The sequence below is a fragment of the Salmo trutta genome, chromosome 8, assembly GCF_901001165.1.
Source record: "Salmo trutta chromosome 8, fSalTru1.1, whole genome shotgun sequence".
NCBI lineage: Eukaryota > Metazoa > Chordata > Actinopteri > Salmoniformes > Salmonidae > Salmo > Salmo trutta.
In genome coordinates, this window is record NC_042964.1 from 19455628 (window position 1) to 19478990 (window position 23363).

Below are 23363 nucleotides of genomic sequence, written 5' to 3' on the forward strand. Positions count from 1 at the left end.
TGGTCAGGACGTGACAGACACTCTTAAAATTTCAATGTGGCCTGTCTACACACTTGTGCTAACTATGATGACACCAAATGTCATGCGTTTACATCAAACATAATTTTTTCTGTGCCGCATTTTGATATTGTATAAGGACATAAATGGGTTAATAAAGAAGCATAGAAGCCAAATTATAATAATGAGGTGAAGAAAAAAAACATTGAAACATGAAATTTTCTGTGTACAATTTCTGGGGAAGTTATCATCAAGAGATGAAGAAGAATTATGGGGAAGTTATCATCAAGAGACAAAGAAAATGTATTGGGAAGTTATCATCAATAGACAAAGAAAATACAGGAAAACCAAGTTGTGCATTGTGCAAAAAGCATTGTGTTTGACATAATATAAACAGTCTACAGTAACTCTACAGTATGCGTTCTACCGTGACTGGTATGATAGTTATCTCTTCTCTTAGTTTCTATTCCAGGTGGGTATAGAGGTCTGCCTTGGGGCAACACCAGCAGAGCAGGCTATGAAATATGAGCTGGTCTCCAAGCACTTCTCCTTGAGCTTAAGGCACACAAAGCAGAACTCTTTATTGCACCTTGGACAGAGAATATTCTTACAACCAGTCTTGTCGTGTTCCACCCGTTGGCCACAGGTGGGACAGGCGCGAATGGAGGGGCAGTTGGTGACACCTGCCACCTGAGGGAGAGACGTGGTTTTGCAGTTCTTCAGCAGTTCCAGGTCCTGGTTGATACAGCCATCGTTGTCACAGCGGTCAGAGCGTGGCGCGGGACCTTTCCACTGCTTCAGGCACTGCCAGCAGAACTCATACCTCTGACCTTTGTCTGCAGTGCACACTGTGCAGAGGACACTGAGGTTGGAGAGTTCCTGTCTCTCTACAAAGGTTTTGCAGGCAGGGCACTGTTATATAAAAGGGTACGGTAAGAAAGTAAGAGGAAAGAGGGGGAGATTCATTGTTATCAAATCATGTTGCTGCTGTAACACATTGGCAGGGTATTTAAGGAAAATGCTATGTTTACATGCATAGAGATTCATTAACATGATAATACACTATGAGCCTAATATAAAATTATGAATAATGACTGACCAACACTAGATGTACAGTGAGGGAAAAAAGTATTTAATACCCTGCTGATTTTGTACGTTTGCCCACTGTCAAAGAAATGATCAGTCTATAATTTTAATGGTAGGTTTATTTGAACAGTGAGAGACAGAATAACAACAAAGAAATCCAGAAAAACACATGTAAAAAATGTTATAAAATGATTTGCATTTCAATGAGGGAAATAAGTATTTGACCCCTCTGCAAAACATGACTTGGTGGCAAAACCCTTGTTGGCAATCACAGAGGTCAGACGTTTCTTGTAGTTGGGAACCAGGTTTGCACACATCTCAGGAGGGATTTTGTCCCACTCCTCTTTGCAGATCTTCTCCATGACATTAAGGTTTCGAGGCTGACGTTTGGCAACTCGAACCTTCAGCTCCCTCCACAGATTTTCTATGGGATTAAGGTCTGGAGACTGGCTAGGCCACTCCAGGACCATAATGTGCTTCTTCTTGAGCCACTCCTTTGTTGCCTTGGCCGTGTGTTCTGGGTCATTGTCATGCTGGAATACCCATCCACGACCAATTTTCAATGCCCTGGCTGAGGGAAGGAGGTTCTCACCCAAGATTTGACGGTACATGGCCCTGTCCATCGTCCCTTTGATGCGGTGAAGTTGTCCTGTCCCCTTAGCAGAAAAACACCCCCAAAGCATAATGTTTCTACCGCCATGTTTGACGGTGGAGATGGTGTTCTTGGGGTCATAGGCAGCATTCCTCCTCCTCCAAACACGGCGAGTTGAGTTGAAGCCAAAGAGCTCCATTTTGGTCTCATCTGACCACAACACTTTCACCCAGTTGTCCTCTGAATCATTCAGATGTTCATTGGCAAACTTCAGACAGGCATGTATATGTGCTTTCTTGAGCAGGGGGACCTTGCGGGCACTGCAGGATTTCAGTCCTTCACGGCGTAGTGTGTTACCAATTGTTTTCTTGGTGACTATGGTCCCAGCTGCCTTGAGATAATTGACAAGATCCTCCCGTGTAGTTCTGGGCTGATTCCTCACCATTCTCATGATCATTGCAACTCCATGAGGTGAGATCTTGCATGGAGCCCCAGGCCGAGGGAGATTGACAGTTCTTTTGTGTTTCTTCCATTTGCGAATAATCACACCAACTGTTGTCACCTTCTCACCAAGCTGCTTGCCGATGGTCTTGTAGCCCATTCCAGCCTTGTGTAGGTCTACAATCTTGTCCCTGACATCCTTGGAGAGCTCTTTGGTCTTGGCCATGGTGGAGAGTTTGGAATCTGATTGATTGATTGCTTCTGTGGACAGGTGTCTTTCATACAGGTAACAAACTGAGATTAGGAGCATTCCCTTTAAGAGTGTGCTCCTAATCTCAGCTCGTTACCTGTATAAAAGACACCTGGGAGCCAGAAATCTTTCTGATTGAGAGGGGGTCAAATACTTATTTCCCTCATTAAAATGCAAATAAATTTATAACATTTTTGACATGCGTTTTTCTGGATTTTTTTGTTCATATTCTGTCTCTCCTGTGTTGTCTTGGCTATGTGCTTAGGGTTGTTGTCCTGTTGGAAGGGGAATTTTCACCCCAGTCTGAGGTCCTGAGCATTCTGGAGTAGGTTTTCATCAAGGATCTCTCTGTACTTTGCTCCGTTCATCTTTCACTTGATCCAGACTAGTCTCCCAGTCCCTGCACTGAAACACATCCCCACAGTGTGATGCTGCCACCACCATGCTTCACCGTAGGGATGGTGCCAGGCATTCAAACCAAAGAGTTCATTCTTGGTTTTATCTGACCAGGGAGTCTTGTTTCTCACGGTCTGAAAGTCTTTAGGTGCCTTTTGGCAAACTCCAAGGGGGCTGTCATGTGTCTTTTACTGATGAGTTGCTTCCGTCTGGCCACTCTACCATAAAAGCCTGATTGGTGTAGTGCTGCAGAGATGGTTGTCCTTCTGAAAGGTTCTCCCATCTCCACAGAGGAACTCTGGTCACCTCTCTGACCAATGCCCGTCTCCCCCAATTGCTCAGTTTGGCAAGGCGGCCAACTCTAGGAAGAGTCTTGGTGGTTCCAAACTTCTTCCATTTAAGAATGATAGAGGCCACTATGTTCTTGGGGACCTTCAATGCTGCAGACATTTTTTTGTACCCTTCCCCGGACCTGTGCCTCGACACAATCCTGTCTCGAAGCTCTACGGTTTGGTTTTTGCTCTGATATGCACTGTCAACTGTGGGAACTTATATAGACAGGTGTGTGCCTTTCCAAATCATGTCCAATCAATTGAGTTTACCAAAGGTGGACTCCAATCAAGTTGTAGAAACATCTCAAGGATGATCAATGGAAACAGGATGCACCTGAGCTCAATTTCGAGTCTCATAGCAAAGGGTTTGAATACTCATGTTAATAAGGTATTTCTGTTTTTTATTTTTAATATATTTGCAAACATTTCTTAAAATCTGTTTTCGCTTTGTCATTATGGGGTACTGTGTGTAGATTGCTGAAGATGTTTTTTATTTGATACATTTTAGAATAAGGCTGTAACGTAACAAAATGTGGATGAAGTAAAGGGGTTTGAATATTTTCCGAAGGCACTGTGCCATATGCAGAGGCTGTAAAACAGATTGGTGGAACTACAGTGCGGACTGATGGAGCTTCTATGGTTGCTCCTGTACTCAGTGGATCTACTGTCGGGGCTGGTGCTTCTGCTGGTCCTGGCATGGTTTCGAGACCTGTTCAGAAATCTTGCGATCATGAATGTGCTCTGTCAAAGGACACTTTGATAGTGAATAAAGTTAAATTCATAGCTTTCATTGGTAAGGTTATCAACACGACTCGGGTGGTGGGAAGCAGTAATGCCAAGTTAAAGGTTATCGTGGATACGGCAAAATAGTTATTGGGGGTAACAGATGTTATTGTCGAAATGGTTGTTGACATGCTCAATTATCCTAAAGGTGGATTGTTTCAGCATGATATAGATTAAGTTTAATGGATTGGTGGGGTATTTTTGTTTGTAGTAGTAGTAGTAGTACAGAATTAGGCAGACTATGATTGATCACACACTCCAGCACAGTAGACTGTTATCCACAGTTAGTGCACCTTAAAAGTTTGTTTGCGGACCGCCATAATATCATTGAAGAAGAAGATGAAGAAGAAGAAGTCTACTCAGACCGGTGAGCCAATCAGAGCTACTGTAGGACTATATGCAAATAAACCACTTGCCACATGGGCCTGCCATCGTTCAATTTGAACTGGACTGTGTGTTCACAAGCAGTAGCAACATCGCAACTTCAGATCATTACAACGCATTCGCCAAAAGCTACACCTGAATACCACAGGAGTCCTCTTACATTTGGGAACTTCACAGTCCTATTGACCAAACAACCATGAAAAGGTAGGATCTCTCTCCCTCAGCTCAGTTGCCTATGCACATCAACTCGATCAACAACTAATGCAAGCCAGAGCAAGATAGGCTAAAATCTAACCCTCTCAAACATAAGGTAGTTAGTTGGCAGTCAAAATTGCCCTTAAATGATGGAGAGGGGTGCTGTAATTTGTGAACCGTTCCAAAAGGAACCTGTTCCAAAAACAAAAACAAGTAAAGTACAAGGAGGTTGCCCGTGGGGAGTACCCTGCTCATCCTTCTGCAGGCAGCTTGCATGCTTGTCCCCACGTTTTGACAACTGAATGAGAACATGCCTGCCTGCCAGCACATTTGATCAAGGCCAAAATACATTTCATTGACAACTAAGAGATACGCTAACTGTGGATAACAGTCTAGCTGTAGCCGCCAAAAAACAATGAGGGGAAAAAGTCAGTCACTCATCCAATTTTGTATTTTTATTTAACCAGGCAAGTCAGTTAAGAACCATTTCTTATTTACAATGACGGCCTACACTGGGAAAATTGTGCACCACCCTATGGGATTCCCAATCACAGCCAAATGTGACTCAGCCTGGATTTGAACCAGGGACTATAGTGTTACCCCTTGCACTGAGATGCAGTGCCTTAGACCGCTGCGCCACTTGGGAGCCCCCAATGACATGACATACTCCCAGAGGCTAGCTAGCTAACATTAGGCTCAGTTTTTTTATCATGCCAATTAACGTTAAATAGCTAGTTACATAAATAGATACGATTGCCCAGGGGTGTCGAAATCAATTAGCGCACATATTGAAAAAAACACAACAAATTCGTGGGCTAAACATACTATATTTTTTGTTTTTACAAAAAATGTGCACCTGTGAAAAAATATGGCCCTTTATAATGTCCATTTATTTACATAGGATGCTGTAATTACCATTTTAACACATTAAAACAAAAGAGAGAAATAGTATTTGTCAATCCTTTGCTGCTGTGCTTGCAGATCTGCATAATATACTGCGAACCTAATCAAAAAGTATTTAATAACTCCAAATAACATAATCATAGCTATAGGTTTATTGTAACATTTACATTTTTTGCACTGCATGGATCACCGGTACAGTTGAATGCAGCCTTGCTATATGGGGCACTCAATGTATTATAGCTGAGTAGCCAGCCTAGGCTACTGCTCAAATGTTGCTGTTATAGGCCAACATGTTTCTCCTTTACATGTTGTTTTCTTGCAGGTTGTGTTTTTTGTTATTCAAGCTTTTAAAAAATGAAGCCAGACTGCGACATTTTAGTACACTTTCCCTTAGCTGCACGATGTAAACGGGACACATGAAAGGAGTGCAATTGAAGTTGAATTCATAGATGAGAGCGCATTAGGCTGTAATTTCATAAAGTAGATGACTCAACTGTTGACTTGTTTGTGAGTCTTAATCAGCCCCAGAACCTTGTTTGACACATATGCTAGCCTATTAGCCATGTTAGCAATAGTTTTTTGGGCTACCAAGAAATGTATTTGGGAATTATATATAAAATGCATTGAACTGCATCCATCTATTCTGCCAACAATGCCTTACTGTACATCATGGATTTCTGAGTCAAATATAACATATTTTTAAAGCCTCTTATAAAGTTGGGAAATTAATATTGTTGAGTGATATTATGATTGTCAGTTTGTTTCATATCTGCGAAGTAGTTAATGCTGTCAGTTTAAAGACATGCAGTACATGACCAAAAGTATGTGGACACCTGCTCGTCAAACATCTCATTCCAAAATCATGGGCATTAATATGAAGTCCCCCCCACTAGATGTTGGAACATTTCTGTGGTGGCTTGCTTCCATTCAGCCACAAGAGCATTAGTGAGATTGGGCACTCATGTTGGGGGATTAGGCCTGGCTCTCAGTCGGTGTTCAGTTCATCCCAAAGGTGTTCAATGGGGTTGAGGTCAGGGCTCTGAGCAGGCCAGTCAAGTTCTTCCACGCCGATCTCGACAAACCCTTTCTGTATGGACCTCTCTTTGTGCACGGGGGCATTGTCAGGCTGAAACAGGAAAGGGCCTTCCCCAAACTAGTACAGAATCATCTAGAATCTTCTAGAAAATTGCAACAGAAATGGCGCTACACCAAACTGGAAGTCTTCCGACTAGCTTGGAAAGACAGTACCGTGCAGTATTAAAGAACCCTCATTGCTGCTCGATCATCCCATTTTTCCAACTTATTTGAGGAAAATAAGTACAATCCAAAATGTATTTTTGATACTGTCGCAAAGCTAACTAAAAATCAGCATTCCCCAAGAGAGGATGGCTTTCACTTCAGCAGTGATAAATTCATGAACTTCTTTGAGGAAAAGATCATGATCATCAGAAAGCAAATTACGGACTCCTCTTTAAATCTGCGTATTCCTCCAATGCTCAGTTGTCCTCAGAGTCTGCACAACTCTGCCAGGACCTAGGATCAATGGAGACACTCAAGTTTTTTAGTACTACGTCTCTTGACAAATTGATGAAAATAATCGTGGCCTCTAAACCTTCAAGCTGCATACTGGACCCTATTCCAACTAAACTACTGCTGCTTCCTGTGCTTGGCCCTCCTATGTTGAGCATAATAAATGGCTCTATCCACCGGATGTGTACCAAACTCACTAAAAGTGGCAGTAATAAAGCCTCTCTTGAAAAAGCCAAACCTTGACCCAGAAAAAATATAAAAAACTATCGGCCTATATCGAATCTCCCATTCCTCTCAACATTTTTTTAAAAAGCTGTTGCGTAGCAACTCACTGCCTTCCAGAAGACAAACAATGTATATGAAACGCTTCAGTCTGGTTTTAGACCCCATCATAGCACTGAGAATGCACTTGTGAAGGTGGTAAATGACCTTTTAATGGCGTCAGACCGAGGCTCTGCATCTGTCCTTGTGCTCCTAGACCTTAGTGCTGCTTTTGATACCATCGATCAACACATTCTTTTGGAGAGATTGGAAACCCAAATTGGTCTACACGGACAAGTTCTGGCCTGGTTTAGATCTTATCTGTCGGAAAGATATCAGTTTGTCTCTGTGGATGGTTTGTCATCTGACAAATCAACTGTAAATTTCAGTGATCCTCAAGGCTCTGTTTTAGGACCACTATTGTTTTCACTATATACTACATGTACCTCTTGGTGATGTCATTCGGAAACATAATGTTAACTTTCACTGCTATGCGGATGACACACAGCTGTACATTTCGATGAAACATGGTGAAGCCCCAAAATTGCCCTCCCTGGAAGTCTGTGTTTCAGACATAAGGAAGTGGATGGCGGCAAATGTTCTACTTTTAAACTCGGACAAAACAGAGATGCTTGTTCTAGGTCCCAAGAAACAAAGAAATCTTTTGTTGAATCTGACCATTAATCTTGATGGTTGTACAGTCGCCTCAAAAAAAACTGAAGGAAATCAGCGTTACTCTGGACTCTGATCTCTCTTTTGACGAACATATCAAGACTGTTTCAAGACTGTTTCCATCTACGTAACATTGCAAAAATCTAAACTTTCTGTCCAAAAATTATGCAGAAAGTTTATCCATGCTTTTGTCACTTCTAGGTTAGACTACTTCAATGCTCTACTTTCCGGCTACCCGGATAAAGCACTAAATCAACTTCAGTTAGTGCTAAACACCGCTGATAGAATCTTGACTAGAACCAAAACATTTGATCATATTACTCCAGTGCTAGCCTCTCTACACTGGCTTCCTGTTAAGGCAAGGGCTGATTTCAAGGTTTTACTGCTAACCTACGAAGCATTACATGGGCTTGCACCTACCTATCTTTCCGATTTGGTCCTGCCGTACATACCTACACGTACACTACGGTCACAAGACGCAGGCCTCCTTACTGTCCCTAGAATTTCTCAGCAAACAGCTGGAGGCAGGGCTTTCTCCTATATAGCTCCATTTTTTATGGAATGGTCTGCCTATCCATGTGAGAGACGCAGACTCGGTCTCAACCTTTAAGTCTTTATTGAAGACTCATCTCTTCAGTAGGTCCTATGATTGAGTGTAGTCTGGCCCAGGAGTGTAAAGGTGAACAGAAAGGCACTGGAGCAACGAACCGCCCTTGCTGTCTCTGCCTGGCCAGTTCTCCTCTCTCCACTGGGATTCTCTGCCTCCAACCCTATTACAGGGGCTGAGTCACTGGCGTACTGGTGCTCTTCCATACCATCCCTAGGAGGGGTGCGTCACTTGAGTGGGTTGAGTCACTGACATGACCTTCCTGTCCGGGTTGGCGCCCCCCCCCCCCCCCCCCCCCCCCTGGGTTGTGCTGTGGGGGAGATCTTCGTGGGCTATACTCGGCCTTGTCTCAGGATGGTAAGTTGGTGGTTGAAGTTATCCCTCTAGTGGTGTGGGGGCTGTGCTTTGGCAAAGTGCAGATGGGGTTATATCCTGCCTGTTTGGCCTTGTCTGGAGGTATCGTCGGACGGGGCCACAGTGTCTCCCAACCCCTCCTGTCTCAGCCTCCAGTATTTATGCTGCAGTAGTTTGTGTCGGGGGGCTAGGGTCAGTCTGTTATATCTGGAGTATTTCTCCTGTCTTATCCAGTGTCCTGTGTGAATTTAAGTATGCTCTCTCTAATTCTCTCTCTCTTTTTCTCTTTTTCTCGCTTTCTTTCTTTCTTTCTCTCTCTCGGAGGACCTGAGCCCTAGGACCATGCCTCAGGACTACCTGGCCTGATGACTCCTTGCTGTCCCCAGTCCACTTGGTTGTGCTGCTGCTCCAGTTTCAACTGTTCTGCCTGCGGATATGGAACCCTGACCTGTTCACTGGACGTGCTACCTGTCCCAGACCTGCTGTTTTCAACTCTCTAGAGACAGCAGAAACGTTAGAGATACTCTGAATGATCGGCTATGAAAAGCCAACTTACATTTACTCCTGAGGTGCTGACCTGTTGCACCCTCGACAACCACTGTGATTATTATTATTTGACCCTGTTGGTCATCTATGAACATTTGAACATCTTTGCCATGTTCTGTTATAAATCTCCACCCGGCACAGCCAGAAGAGGACTGGCCACCCCTCATAGCCTGGTTCCTCTCTAGGTTTCTTCCTAGGTTCTGGCCTTTCTAGGGAGTTTTTCCTAGCCACCGTGCTTCTAAACCTGCATTACTTGCTGTTTGGGGTTTTAGGCTGGGTTTCTGTACAGCACTTTGTGACATCAGCTGATGTAAGAAGGGCTTTATAAATCAATTTGATTGATTGAATGTCATTGTATGCTGTAGCCTTAAGATTTCCCTTCACTGGAACTAAGGGGCTTGTCGTGAACAATGACAAACAGCCCCAGACCATTATTCCTCTTCACCAAAATGTACAGTTGGCCCTATGCATTGGGGCAGGTAGCGTTCTCCTGGCATCCGCCAAACCCAGATTCGTCAGTCAGACTACCAGATGGTGAGGTGTGATTCATCACTCCAGAGAACGCGTTTCCACTGCTCCAGAGTCGAATGGCAGCAAGCTTTACACCACTCCATCCGACGCTTGGCATTAAGCATGGTGATCTTAGGCTTGTCTGCGGCTGCTCGGCCATGGAAATCCATTTCATGAAGCTCCCGACAAATAGTTTTTGTGCTGACGTTGCTTCCAGAGGCAGTTTGGAACTCGTTAGTGAGTGTTACAACCGAGGACTGACAATTTTTACGCACTTCAGCACTCATCTGTACCGTTCTGTGAGCTTGTGTGGCCTACCACTAGGAGTTGTTGCTCCTAGACGTTAACACTTCACAATAACAGCACTTACAGTTGACCGGGGCAGCCCTAGCAGGGCAGAAATTTGACAAACTGACTTGTTGGAAAGGTGGCATCATATAACGATGCCACGTTGAGTCACTGAGCTCTTCAGTAAGGCCATTCTACAGCCAATGTTTGTCTATGGAGATTTCATGACTGTGTGCTCGATTTTATACACCTTTCAGCAAAGGGTGTGGCTGAAATAGCCGAATCCACTAATTTCAAGGGGTGTCCACATACTTTTGTATATGTAGTGTATATGTAGTGTACATTCCATTCTCAGCATCAACAAAACTCTCTGTCCTCTATCTATCTTGTTAAGTGTTCTGGCCACTGCTTGTTTCCTTTGAAATGGGGTATGTTTGAATAGCTTTTGTTTGAGTTAAAACAAATGGTATGCTTGTTCCATCCTGGTGGTGCAGTGGTTTAATCCCATGGATTAGGAACTGAAGATCATAGGTTCAAAAAAATCAGTGTTACCATTGCGGAAACTTATGGCTTCTTTCCCAGAACCAATAGAAACCAAAAACGTACGTTCCCTCAACTTCTAAGGAAGCAAATGTGCTAGCTGGGAGGTGATCTGTATATCTATTGTCTCTTAAAAAAGTACAGGGTACTTATTCATAGCTCCAGTTTATACACTTTACAGCAGTGAGAACATACCATTAATCATAAAGAATGCAGATGAATTTGAACAATGAAACACTCACTGATTTGTATTTACAGTATATGGCAGCAGCCAAGGTCTTCTCAAAGTGCTGCATCTCTTCAGGGGTGAGCGCAGCCAGTCTACGTACCTCCTGGTAAGACCACTCAGCACCACACTTTTGCAAAGTGCCATTCTTAAGTGCAGGACACATGAACTTGTACTGACCCTGGGACAACAATAACAACACATGTTGTGGAGAACCTTGGAGGGCAAAATGATTGGATTTTGTTTAAATGATTTTCAATAAAATAGAATTGAAATGCAAGAATACATAGAATAACAGAATAATGTGTTAGTATTTACTGTGTTTTTTTGGTCCACATTTACACTGAGTGTACAAAACAATAGGGACCTTAATATTGAGTTGTTCCCCTTTTGCCCTCAGAACAACCTCAATTCTTTGGGGCATGGACTCTACAAGTTGTCGAAAGTGTTCCACAGGTATGCTGGCCCATGTTGACTCCAATGCTTCCCACAGTTGTGTCAAGTTGGCTGGATGTCCTTTGGGTGGTGGACCATTCTTGATAAACACAGGAAACTGTTGAGCATGAAAAACCCAACAGCGTTGCAGTTCTTGACACAAGCCAGTGTGCCTAGCATCTACTACCATACCCTGTTCAAAGGCACTTAAATATTTTGGCTCGCCCACTCAGCATCTGAATGGCCTCAACTGTCTCAAGGCTTAAAAAACCTTCTTTAACCTGTCTCATCCCCTTCATTGACTCTGATTGAAATGGATTTATCAATGGATCATAGCTTTCACTTGGTCAGTCTATGTCATGGAAAGAGCAGGTGTTCATGATGTTTTGTACACTGAGTTTATAAATGTATATGTAATTGATTGACTGATGAAATGTGAGTACCTGGTCCAGTAGGCTGCGGCACCATCCGGTCAGGGACTGTGGGGTGACTGCGTGACCACAGGACATCTCCGCCCTTAGAGACACAAGGTCATCATCCAGGGCTGAGTCAAAACAAGAAATGTAATAATGAACACATCTTGAAATTGTAATGACGCAAGTACAAGTTGGTCTTAAGTTAACAGTCAACTCTCAACAGCTGAATTCAAGTGTGATAATTTAGTTATTACCCCGGCTATGGACTGTGGGGCAGGTAGATCATATATATAATCATAAATGCAGTAACTACACCAAGATGACTACACTTTTATTCATAAGCAGGGTAGGGTAGGTTACTTTCTAAATGTAATCTGTTACAGTTACTAAAATAAACAGCAACGTAAATGTTAGATTACCCCAACTCAGTAACGTAATGAAATTACTTTACCCTTAAGAGGGATTAGAAGACAAAAAGGAATATTAACAATTGTAGGACATCTATCGCGGGATAAATCAATGTTAGAGTTTACATAGCTGGCCATAAATGGATGTTGCATTTACTTTATGGCTTGGTTATGTAGGCTTATTCTAACCCATGGCAATCTACATTAACACCAATGATGATAATAATATGATTAGGCTATATCCTTACATTTAAAAAAGTCTCAGATTTCCAGTCATTCCAATTAATTTAATACCCCTAGGACTTGGAAATATGGAACAAGAAAAATGTATCGCATATGCTGTATTTGCTATAGGCCTATTGTTTATGCTTCTATTTGTGACACCTTGCTTTCAAAAGTGTGCGAGTTTGAGCATGTGTCTATTAGGCCTATGGACATCTTTTTCAACACAAATTAGATTGAGCAATAAAAGCCCCACAAACTGTAACGAGCGTCATATAGAGGAGACCAAGGCGCAGCGTGTTGAGTGCTCATCGTTATATTTGAATGAAAACGAACACTAGACAAAATACACAAAATGACAGCCAACAGTTCTGTCAGGTAAATACAACGAAACAGAAAACAACTACCCACGAAAACCAAGTGGGAAAAGGCTGCCTAAGTATGGCTTCCAATCAGAGACAACGATAGACAGCTGCCTCTGATTGGAAACCATACCCGGCCAAAACATAGAAACAAAAAACATAGAATGCCCACCCCATATCAGACCCTGACCTAACTAAACAGAGATAAAACAGCTCTCTTAGGTCAGAGCGTGACACAAAATTATATTCCATAGGCTGCAATCCGCACTACGCAGCTGTTGCAAGAGGGCATCTTTTTAGCTTGCCATTGGTCGCAAAAACAATATGCAGCTTAAATGTCTTCAATTGAATCTTTTATTGGGTTAAAATACACACATACAGTGCATTCAGAAAGTATTCAGACCCCTTGACTTTTTCCACATTTGTTTTGCATTACAGCCTTATTCTAAAATGTATTAAATTGTTTTTCCCCCCTCATCAAACTACCCACAATACTCCATAATGACAAAGCAAAAACAGGTTTTTAGAATTTTTCCACATTTCTTAAAAATAAAAACCAAAAATACCAAAGGTGTTTCAACAAAGTACTGAGTACAGCGGTCTGAATACTTTCCGAATGCTCTGTATAGCGTGCATTATAGGGAAATAATGCACGCTCTAGAATGCTTCAAGCCAGTCAGAAACGAGTATACAACAATGCCATGGTATAAATTAAAATATCTGGTCTGATGACTTTGATGGACTACTATGTCAACATTATTACTTTGGAGTGTGGGGCAGTTAAGTCACATATTTCATCACAAATTACTACATTCAGACTACCACCACAGAATTTGTAAACTGTAATAATAGAGTACAGAAGATAAGGAGGCATAAGTGGGAAGTCTGAACAACAGCAGCATGTTCACGATTTCCTCCCTGGACTGAAGGGAGATACTGTAAGTGGGAAGAGGCCAGAGAAGGGCACCCCTTCCCTCTGAGCAGTTCTGCCCCCAAGGGGAAACACAGTCAACAGAGCATAACATACATCTAAGTTTCATTAATTCAAATACAAATTTGTGATTTTTTTCTGTAGACCATCAAAATGTAATTATGCTTTCACAACACACTGAATTCTCCTCCTGGTAATCTTCACTGCCCCAGAAATCTCTGCAGCAGTCGCCTTTAAACCTTTCATTCAACCTTTCGGTTGAAAGAGATCTGTGTAGCCTGTTCAGTTTAGTCAGTATGTCTTTCTTTACTCCACAGAAAGAAAGTTTGTTATGATTTCTACTTCCATGTTCTAGTCGAGGAATTTTTGAAAATTCCTAGGTTCTAGTGTGTGGCGAGCACAGAATTGCACATCAGCGCTGCCAGCTGGATCGAGGTTTACTATTGTGCAAGGCAGCCTACAGACCAGTACTAAAGGTAAACGATAACTACATGTAGATAAACAGTGGTAGGTTAGTTTACTGGGTTGGAGTGTCTTATGTGCTCCCCCATTGTTATAATTCGAAAGTTCTGAAAAGTTCCATGGCAGTTAATTCAACAGTGGTAAGTTGGCAAAATGATGTGATGCGGTTACTCAAACAGCTGTGATTTGGTAGTAGATAATTCTAATTGGTAGTAGATAATTCTGATTGGTAGTAGATCATTCTGATTGGTAGTAGATAATTCTGATTGGTAGTAGATAATTCTGATTGGTAGTAGATAATTCTGTTCGGATTCCATATTCAAATGGCATAATAGTAGACCAAGATAAGGGAAAGGGGGATATCTAGTCAGTTGCACAACAGAACAAATTCAATGAAAATGTTTCTTCTACATTTAACCCAACTGATCTGACGTGCAGGGAGCTACCTTAATCGACTTCCACGGCACAGCAACTTTTCAGTTACTTTTCCCACTGCTCTTAACTGCTAGGCTACCTGCACCCTTTTCACACTTTATACCTTTTTTATCTAAAGTTCTGGGTAAGTGGTAAAAATGTCAGTTTCTATAAGTGGAGACAAAAAGTAGTTGATGCAGTTACTAAAACAGCTGCCATTTTTGATTGGGAGAAGATGATTCTGTTCTGACTCCAGACTCCCAAGTTTTTGTCTAAAGTTCTGGGAAAGGTGTCAAAATGTCAGTTGTTTGTACAAAGTTTTTTATGTTAATGCAGTTACTGAAACAACTGTAACATTTGATTGGTATCAGATTTGTTTTCAGATTTCAGATTTGAATCCACAAATGGCACCAGAGGGTAGGGCTGCCGTCTTATCGGCGCTCAACCAATCATGCTATTTTGTTTGTTTTTTTGCATTGTTCGTAACTTGTTTTGTACATAATGTTGCTGCTACCATCTGTTATGACCGAAAAGAGCTTCTGGACATCCGATTGGACAGGGATTATTCACCTCAAATTGGAAGAGGAGTTCTTCTTCAATGAGTCGGACGCAAAGGATATACTGCAGACACCCGACCAGGCCCCGATCCCCGTGATTCACTGGAGAAGGAAATGGAGATTTTGAGGCAAAAGATTAGGGTGCCTTGCGGGGATCAGGCGACGAGTGGCTAATCTGCCCTTGCCTTCCATCCTGCTAGCTAACATTCAATCGCTGTAAAATAAATGGGATGAACTGAAAGCACGTATATCCTACCAACGGGACATTAAAAACTGTAATATTTTATGTTTCACCGAGTCGTGGCTGAACGACGACATTAAGAACATACAGCTGGTGGATTATACACTATCAGCAAGACAGAACAGCAGCCTCTGGTAAGACACGGGGCGTGGGCCTATCCATTTATGTAATCAACAGCTGGTGCATGATATCTAAGGATGTCTCAAAGTTTTGCTCACCTGAGTTAGAGTATCTCATGATAAGCTGTAGACCATACTATCTACCTAGAGTTTTCATTAGTATTTTTTGTAGCTGTCTACATACCAGCACAGAGCGAGGTTGGCACTAAAACTGCACTAAATTAGATGTATTCCGCCATAAGCAAACAGGAAAACGCTCATCCAGAGGCGGCGCTCCTAGTGACCGGTGACTTTAATGCAGGGAAACTTAAATCAGTTTTACCGAAATTCTATCAACATGTTAAATGTGCAGCCAGAGGGAAAACAATTCTAGACCACCTTTACTCCACACACAGAGACACGTACAAAGCTCTCCCTTGCCCTCCATTGGGCAAATCTGACCATAACTCTATCCTCCTGATTCCTGCTTACAAGCAAAAATGAAAGCAGTAGGCACCAGTGACTCGGTCTACAAAAAAGTGGTCAGATGAAGCAGATGCTAAACTACAGGACTGTTTTGCTAGCACAGACTGGAATATGTTCCGGGATTCTTCCGATGGCATTGAGGAGTACACCACATCAGTCACTGGCTTTATCAATAAGTGCATCGTGGACTGTACTTACATACTAGAGGTTAACCGATTAATCAGTATGGCCGATTAATTAGGGACGATTTCAAGTTAGGGACGATTTCAAGTTTTCATAACAATCGGTGATCGGTATTTTTGGACGCCGATTATGGCCGATTACATTGCACTCCACGAGGAGACTGCATGGCAGGCTGACCACCTGTTACGCGAGTTCAGCAAGGAGCCAAGGTAAGTTGCTAGCTAGCATTAAACTTATCTTATAAACAATAATTAATCTTAACATAATCACTAGTTAACTACACATAGTTGGTGATATTACTAGTTTAACTAGCTTGTCCTGCGTTGCATATAATCAATGCGGTGCCTGTTCATTTATCATCGAATCACAGCCTACTTCGCCAAACGGGTGATGATTTATTAACAAGCGCATTCGTGAAAAAAGCACTGTCGTTGCACCAATGTACCTACCCATAAACATCAATTCCTTTCTTAAAATCAATACACAAGTATATATTTTTAAACCTGCATATTTAGTTAAAAATACATTAATATTAGCAGGCAATATTAACTTCTATGGGCTAGCGTCCCACCTGCGGGACACAGCCAGTGAAATATCAGGGCGGCAAATTCAAAAACAACAAAATGTCATAATTCAACTTTCTCAAACATACAACTATTTTACACCATTTTAAAGATACACTTCTCCTTGATGTAACCTCATTGTCCGATTTCAAAAAGGCTTTACAGCGAAAGCAAAACATTAGATTATGTTAGGAGAGTACATAGACAAAAATAATCACACAGCCATTTTCCAAGCAAGGACATGTGTCAATAAAACCCAAAACACAGCTAAATGAAGCACTAACCTTTGACGATCTTCATCAGATGACACTCCTAGGACATTATGTTATACAATACATGTGTCACACCCTGACCAGGTGAACTCTGCTATTTTGGTCAGGGTGTGGCATTTCTATGGTTTATTTTCTATGTTTTGGTTATAGCCTTTCTTTGTGTTTTATTTCTATGTTGGGCTCGGGGTGATTTCCCAATCAGACAGCTGTCGCTTGTGAAGTCTGATTGGGAATCACATTTAAGTTCCTTTTCCCCCACGATGTTTGTGGGTTGTTGTCTCTTTTGTTTGAGCAAGTTAACGTTTCGTCTATTCTTTGTCTGTTTTGGTAACGTGTTTATTTGTGTCTAAATAAACATGTGTTCGCTCCCAGCTGCGCTTTGGTCCGCTTCCTTATCACCCGACGACGAGCGTTACAGAACAACCCACCAAACCAGGACCAAGCAGCGGGAGGAAAAGGAGCGCGAGAGATGGGCTCGCGAGGGGAAGGAGTTCTGGACCTGGGAGGAGATCATGTCGGGGAAAGGACCCTGGCGGAAGGATTCCCAGGTCGAGGAGGTAAAGCCAGCCGGTAGACGGAGTCGCAGGCGGCGGTCGAGGAGGCCCGGAAAACACCCCCAAGAACATTTTTTGGGGGGGCTAATGGGGTGGTCCGGAAGGGCAGAGGAAGAGCCCAGACCACTGCTCTCGTGGGGGATGACGGCGGAGGAAGAGACGGAGATGATGAGGCAGTTGATTGAGGACCTGCAGAGGGAAGATCTGGAGGAGGAGCCATGGTATGCGGAGTTGCGCGCTGTGTCGCCAGTGCGCCCGCACAGCCCGGTGCGTCCGGTGGACATGCCCAGCACATGCTGTGCTAGGATGGGCATCCAGCCAGGACGAGTGGCTAAACCGGCTCCACGCTTCAGGTCACTAGTGCGTGTTCACAGTCCTGTCTGGCCCGTTCCTGTTCCCCGCACCAAGCCCACGGTGCGTGTCCACAGTCCTGCCCGGCCCGTCCCTGCTCCCCGCACCAAGCCATGGGAAGCGGAGTTGCGCGCTGTGTCGCCAGTGCGCCCGCACAGCCCGGTGCGTCCGGTGGACATGCCCAGCACATGCCGTGCTAGGATGGGCATCCAGCCAGGACGAGTGGCTAAACCGGCTCCACGCTTCAGGTCACCAGTACGTGTTCACAGTCCTGTCTGGCCCGTCCCTACTCCCCGCACCAGGTTAGTGGTGCGTGTCCCCAGTCCTGTCCGGCCCGTCCCTGCTCCCCGCACCAGGTTAGTGGTGCGTGTCCCCAGTCCTGTCCGGCCCGTCCCTGCTCCCCGCACCAGGTTAGTGGTGCGTGTCCCCAGTCCTGTCCGGCCCGTCCCTGCTCCCCGCACCAGGTTAGTGGTGCGTGTCCCCAGTCCTGTCCGGCCCGTCCCTGCTCCCCGCACCAAGTCAGTGGTGCGTGTCCCCAGTCCTGTCCGGCCCGTCCCTGCTCCCCGCACCAGGTTAGTGGTGCGTGTCCCCAGTCCTGTCCGGCCCGTCCCTGCTCCCCGCACCAGGTTAATGGTGCGTGTCCCCAGTCCGGCCCGGCCCGTCCCTGCTCCCCGCACCAGGTTAGTGGTGCGTGTCCCCAGTCCTGTCCGGCCCGTCCCTGCTCCCCGCACCAGGTTAGTGGTGCGTGTCCCCAGTCCTGTCCGGCCCATCCCTGTTCCCCGCACCAAGCCCACGGTGCGTGTCCACAGTCCTGTCCGGCCCGTCCCTGTTCCCCGCACCAAGCCCACGGTGCGTGTCCACAGTCCGGCACGGCCCGTGTCTGGTCCACCGGTGCCCAATCCTGTTCCGGTCGACGGCTCCGCTCCGGAGCCTGAGCATGCCGCTCCACAGTGGTCCAGTCCGGGCCAGAGGGGTAGGGCTAGGGTGGAGGCAGGGGGAGAAACACACCCGGGGCCAGAGCCTCCACTGAGGGTGAGGCGCCCACCCGGGTCCCCCCCCTAATAGACTTTAGGTTGGTGCGCCGGGAGTACGCACCGTTGGAGGGGGGGTACTGTCACGCCCTGACCAGGTGAACTCTGCTATTTTGGTCAGGGTGTGGCATTTCTATGGTTTATTTTCTATGTTTTGGTTATAGCCTTTCTTTGTGTTTTATTTCTATGTTGGGCTCGGGGGTGATTTCCCAATCAGACAGCTGTCGCTTGTGAAGTCTGATTGGGAATCACATTTAAGTTCCTTTTCCCCCACGATGTTTGTGGGTTGTTGTCTCTTTTGTTTGAGCAAGTTAACGTTTCGTCTATTCTTTGTCTGTTTTGGTAACGTGTTTATTTGTGTCTAAATAAACATGTGTTCGCTCCCAGCTGCGCTTTGGTCCGCTTCCTTATCACCCGACGACGAGCGTTACAACATGTATGTTTTGTTCGATAAAGTTCATATTTATATCCAAAAAAAGCATTTTACATTGGCGCGTGATGTTCAGAAAATGTATTCCCACCAAAACTCCCGATGAACGTGCACATCAATTTACAAAAATACTCATCATAAACGTTGACAAAATATATAACAATTATTTAAAGAATTATAGATAGACTACTCCTGGATGCAACCGCTTTGTCAGATTTTAAAATAGCTTTACGGAGAAAGCACATTTTTCAATATTCTGAGTACATAGCTCAGCCATCACAGAGAGCTATACAGACACCCGCCAAGTTCGGGGCAACCTAAACTCAGAATTAGTATTAGAAATATTCTCTTACCTTTGCTGATCTTCGTCAGAATGCACTCCCAGGACTGCTACTTCCACAAGAAATGTTGTTTTTGTTCGAAATAATCCATATTTATGTACAAATACCTCCATTTTGTTTGTGCGTACAGATCACTTATCCAAAGGCATAATGCGCGAGCGCGGAACCAGAGACGAAAAGTCAAAATGTTCCATTACCGTACTTAGATACATGTAAAACGCTGTTTAAAATCAATCTTTATGGTATTTTTTACGTAAAATTTCGATAATATTCCAACCGGACAATAGCATATTCATTCAAGAAGAAAAAGAAGGAACGTCGCACTCGCGTAACCACGCATATCCAATCCCTTTGTTGCCAGGCAGACCACTCAGTAACTGAGCTCCTATACTCTGCCCAGTGACAGGAGAATGCTCAAACCACTTTCTGAAGGCTCTTGACAGCCAATGGAAGCCTTAGGAAGTGCAACGTAACCCCACAGATACTGTAGTTTTGAAAGGGACTAGAAAGAAGAACTACAATTCTCAGATGCTCCACTTCCTGGTTGACTTTTTCTCAGGTTTTTGCCTGCCATATGAGTTCTGTTATACTCACAGACACCATTCAAACAGTTTTAGAAACTTCAGAGTGTTTTCTATCCAAATCTACTAATTATATGCATATTCTAGTTTCTGGGCCAGAGTAGTAACCTGTTTAAATTGGGTACGTTTTTCATCCGGCCGTGAAAATACCGCCCCCTAGCCCAGACAGGTTAACTAGGGAAATTGTGTCACTTCTCTTGCGTTTAGTGCAAGCAGAGTTAGGGTATATGCAGCATTTTGGGCCGCCTGGGTCGTTGCGAACTGTGTGAAGACCATTTCTTCTTAACAAAGACCGTAATTAATTTGACAGAATTTGACATAATTATTACATAACATTGAAGGTTGTGCAATGTAACAGCAATATTTCGACTTAGGGATGCCATCCGTTCGATAAAATACGGGACGGTTCCATATTTCCATATTACGTTTTGTTTTCTAAATGATAGTTTCAGGTTTTGACCATATGAATGACCTAAGGCTCATATTTCTGTGTGTTTATTATATTATAATTAAGTCTATGATTTGATATTTGATAGAGCAGTCTGACTGAGCGGTGGTAGGCAGCAGCAGGCTCGTAAGCATTCATTCAAACAGCACTTTCCTGCACTTGCCAGCAGCTCTTCGCAATGCTTGAAGCACAGCGCTGTTTATGACTTCAAGCCTATCAACTCCCGAGATTAGGCTGGCAATACTGAAGTGCCTATAAGAACATCCAATAGTCAAAGCTATATGAAATACAAATCGTATAGAGAAATAGTCCTAGAATTCCTATAATAACTACAACCTAAAACTTCTTAACTGGGAATATTGAAGACTCATGTTAAAAGAAACCACCAAATCAAATCAAAGTTTATTTGTCACGTGCGCCAAATACAACAGGTGTAGACCTTACAGTGAAACGCTTACTTACAGGCTCTAACCAATAGTGAAAAAAATGTATTAGGTGAACAATAGGTAAGAAAATAAATAAAAACAACAGTAAAAAGACAGTGAAAAAGAATAGTAGCAAGGCTATAAAAGTAGCGAGGCTACATACAGACACCGGTTAGTCGGGCTTTCATATGTTCTCATGTTCTGAGCAAGGAACTTAAACGTTAGCTTTTTTACATGGCACATATTGCACTTTTACTTTCTTCTCCAACACTGTGTTTTTGCATTATTTAAACCAAATTGAACATGTTTCATTATTTATTTGAGACTAAGTTGATTTTATTTATGTATTATATTAAGTTAAAATAAGTGTTAATTCACTATTGTTGTCATTGTCATTATTACAAATATATATATATAAAAACTGGCCGATTAATCAGTATCGCCTTTTTTTGGTCCTCCAATAATTGGTATCGACATTGAAAAATCATAATCGGTCAACCTCTAGTACATACCCCAATCAGAAGCCATGGATTACAGGCAACATCCGCACTGCCGCTTTCAAGGAGCGGGACTCTAACCCGGAAGCGTATAAGAAATCCCCTATGCCCTCCAATTAACCATCAAACAGGCAAAGCATCAATACAGGACGAAGATCGAACCGTACTACACCAGCTCCAATGCTCATTGGCCCAAGAGGCTTCTAAACAGCTTCTTCCCCAAGCCATAAGACTCCTGAACATCCTGAACAAATGGCTACCCGGACTATTTGCATCCCCCCCTTTTACGCTGCTACTACTTTCTGTTGTTATCTATGCATAGCCACTTTAATAACCCTACCAGCATGTACATAATTACCTCGACACCGGTGGCCCTGCACATTGACCCCTGTATATAGCCCCGCTTTTGTTATTTACTGCTGCTCTTTAATTATTTGTTTTTCTTATCTCTTACTTTTTTGGGGGGGTATTTTCTCAAAACAGCATTGATGGTTAAGGGCTTGTAAGTAAGCATTTCACTGTAACCTCTTGTATTCGGCGCATGTGACAAATAAAATTAGAATAGTGGTGAAATAGGCAAAGACGTCATACCCTTTATGTCACGTCCTGACCAGTATAAGGGGTTATTTGTTATTGTAGTATGGTCAGGACGTGGCAGGGGTGTGTTTGTTTTGTGTTGTCGGGGTTTTTGGGTAGTGTTCTATGTTTTGTAATTCTATGTTCTATTTTCTAGTTATTCTATTTCTATGTTTAGTTTATTGTTTTTACCTTCAATTGGAGGCAGCTGTTCCTCGTTGCCTCTAATTGAAGGTCCTATTTAGTAGGGGTGTTTTTCTATGGGTTTGGTGGGTAGTTGTTTCTTGTTTAGCTGTGTGCCTGACAGGACTCTTTCGTCGTTCTTTTTGTTCAGTGTTCATTTATTTAATAAAGAAGAAAATGAGCATACACATTCCCGCTGCATTTTGGTCCAATCACTACGACGGCCGTGACACTTCAACTGTTGGTCTAACTTGTTGGGAAACTGGTCAAAATGTCTGTTGTTTATAAAAAGTTTGAGAAAATGTTGTTGATGCAGTAACTTAAAGAGTGGTAACGTTTGATCGGTACCAGATAATTATTTTCTCATTCCAGATTTGAATAGCAGGGAAGTAGACCAAGATGCCATACCCTCTAACTTTGTTGAACTTGTTGGGAAAGTGGTCAAAGTAGCTGATGTGTAAAAAGTTGCATTGCTTTTAGTGAATAGACTAGAATGTTGGAAGTCATGATGTCACGATGGGACCTTTAGAATGTTGATGGAGGACAAAAAGTTGAATCGTTTAAAAGGTATAAAAGATATCAAAAAGTTGTATGCAAGCAACTTAATCCTGATCACATTTTAATGGTTGAATGGCGTTTCTAGCTTAAATGGTTTAAGAAGAGTAGTGTGCTAAAGGATGATGATGATTATAATAATAATAATATCATCAATAATAAAAAGTCTGAAATAATTCATACATTAAAGTGTGGCTGCTTTCACAAGCCATACTAATAATAATTACTTACGATCTAAATCATCCTGTCTGTTGACAAATTTGAGAGTGGAGTCTCCCGGGTCATATCTCTTCATATTGTTGCTTTCTGTCTTCTCTCTGTCTTTCAGTTACTTCCTCACACACAGGGCAGATTGTGAGATATGACTAAGGGAGGCAGGCAGGTGTGCTCTCCCTAGAATTTTCCTTGGCTTTGTTTTTCAACATCACTACATTTTACTTTCTCTTTCC

At 43.1% G+C, this 23363-nt stretch overlaps 1 protein-coding gene across 1 annotated transcript; it reads right to left on the reverse strand.

The window, feature by feature from the left end:
- LOC115198388 (probable E3 ubiquitin-protein ligase ARI5) lies at positions 1 to 23363 on the reverse strand. The gene is made up of 4 exons (XM_029760292.1): positions 23146 to 23363; positions 11772 to 11872; positions 10910 to 11074; positions 1 to 909 (listed from the first exon to the last, which is right to left on the reverse strand). Exons 1-4 carry the CDS (start codon positions 23207 to 23209, stop codon positions 454 to 456), a joined length of 786 nt encoding a protein of 261 aa, XP_029616152.1. The 5' UTR covers positions 23210 to 23363; the 3' UTR covers positions 1 to 453.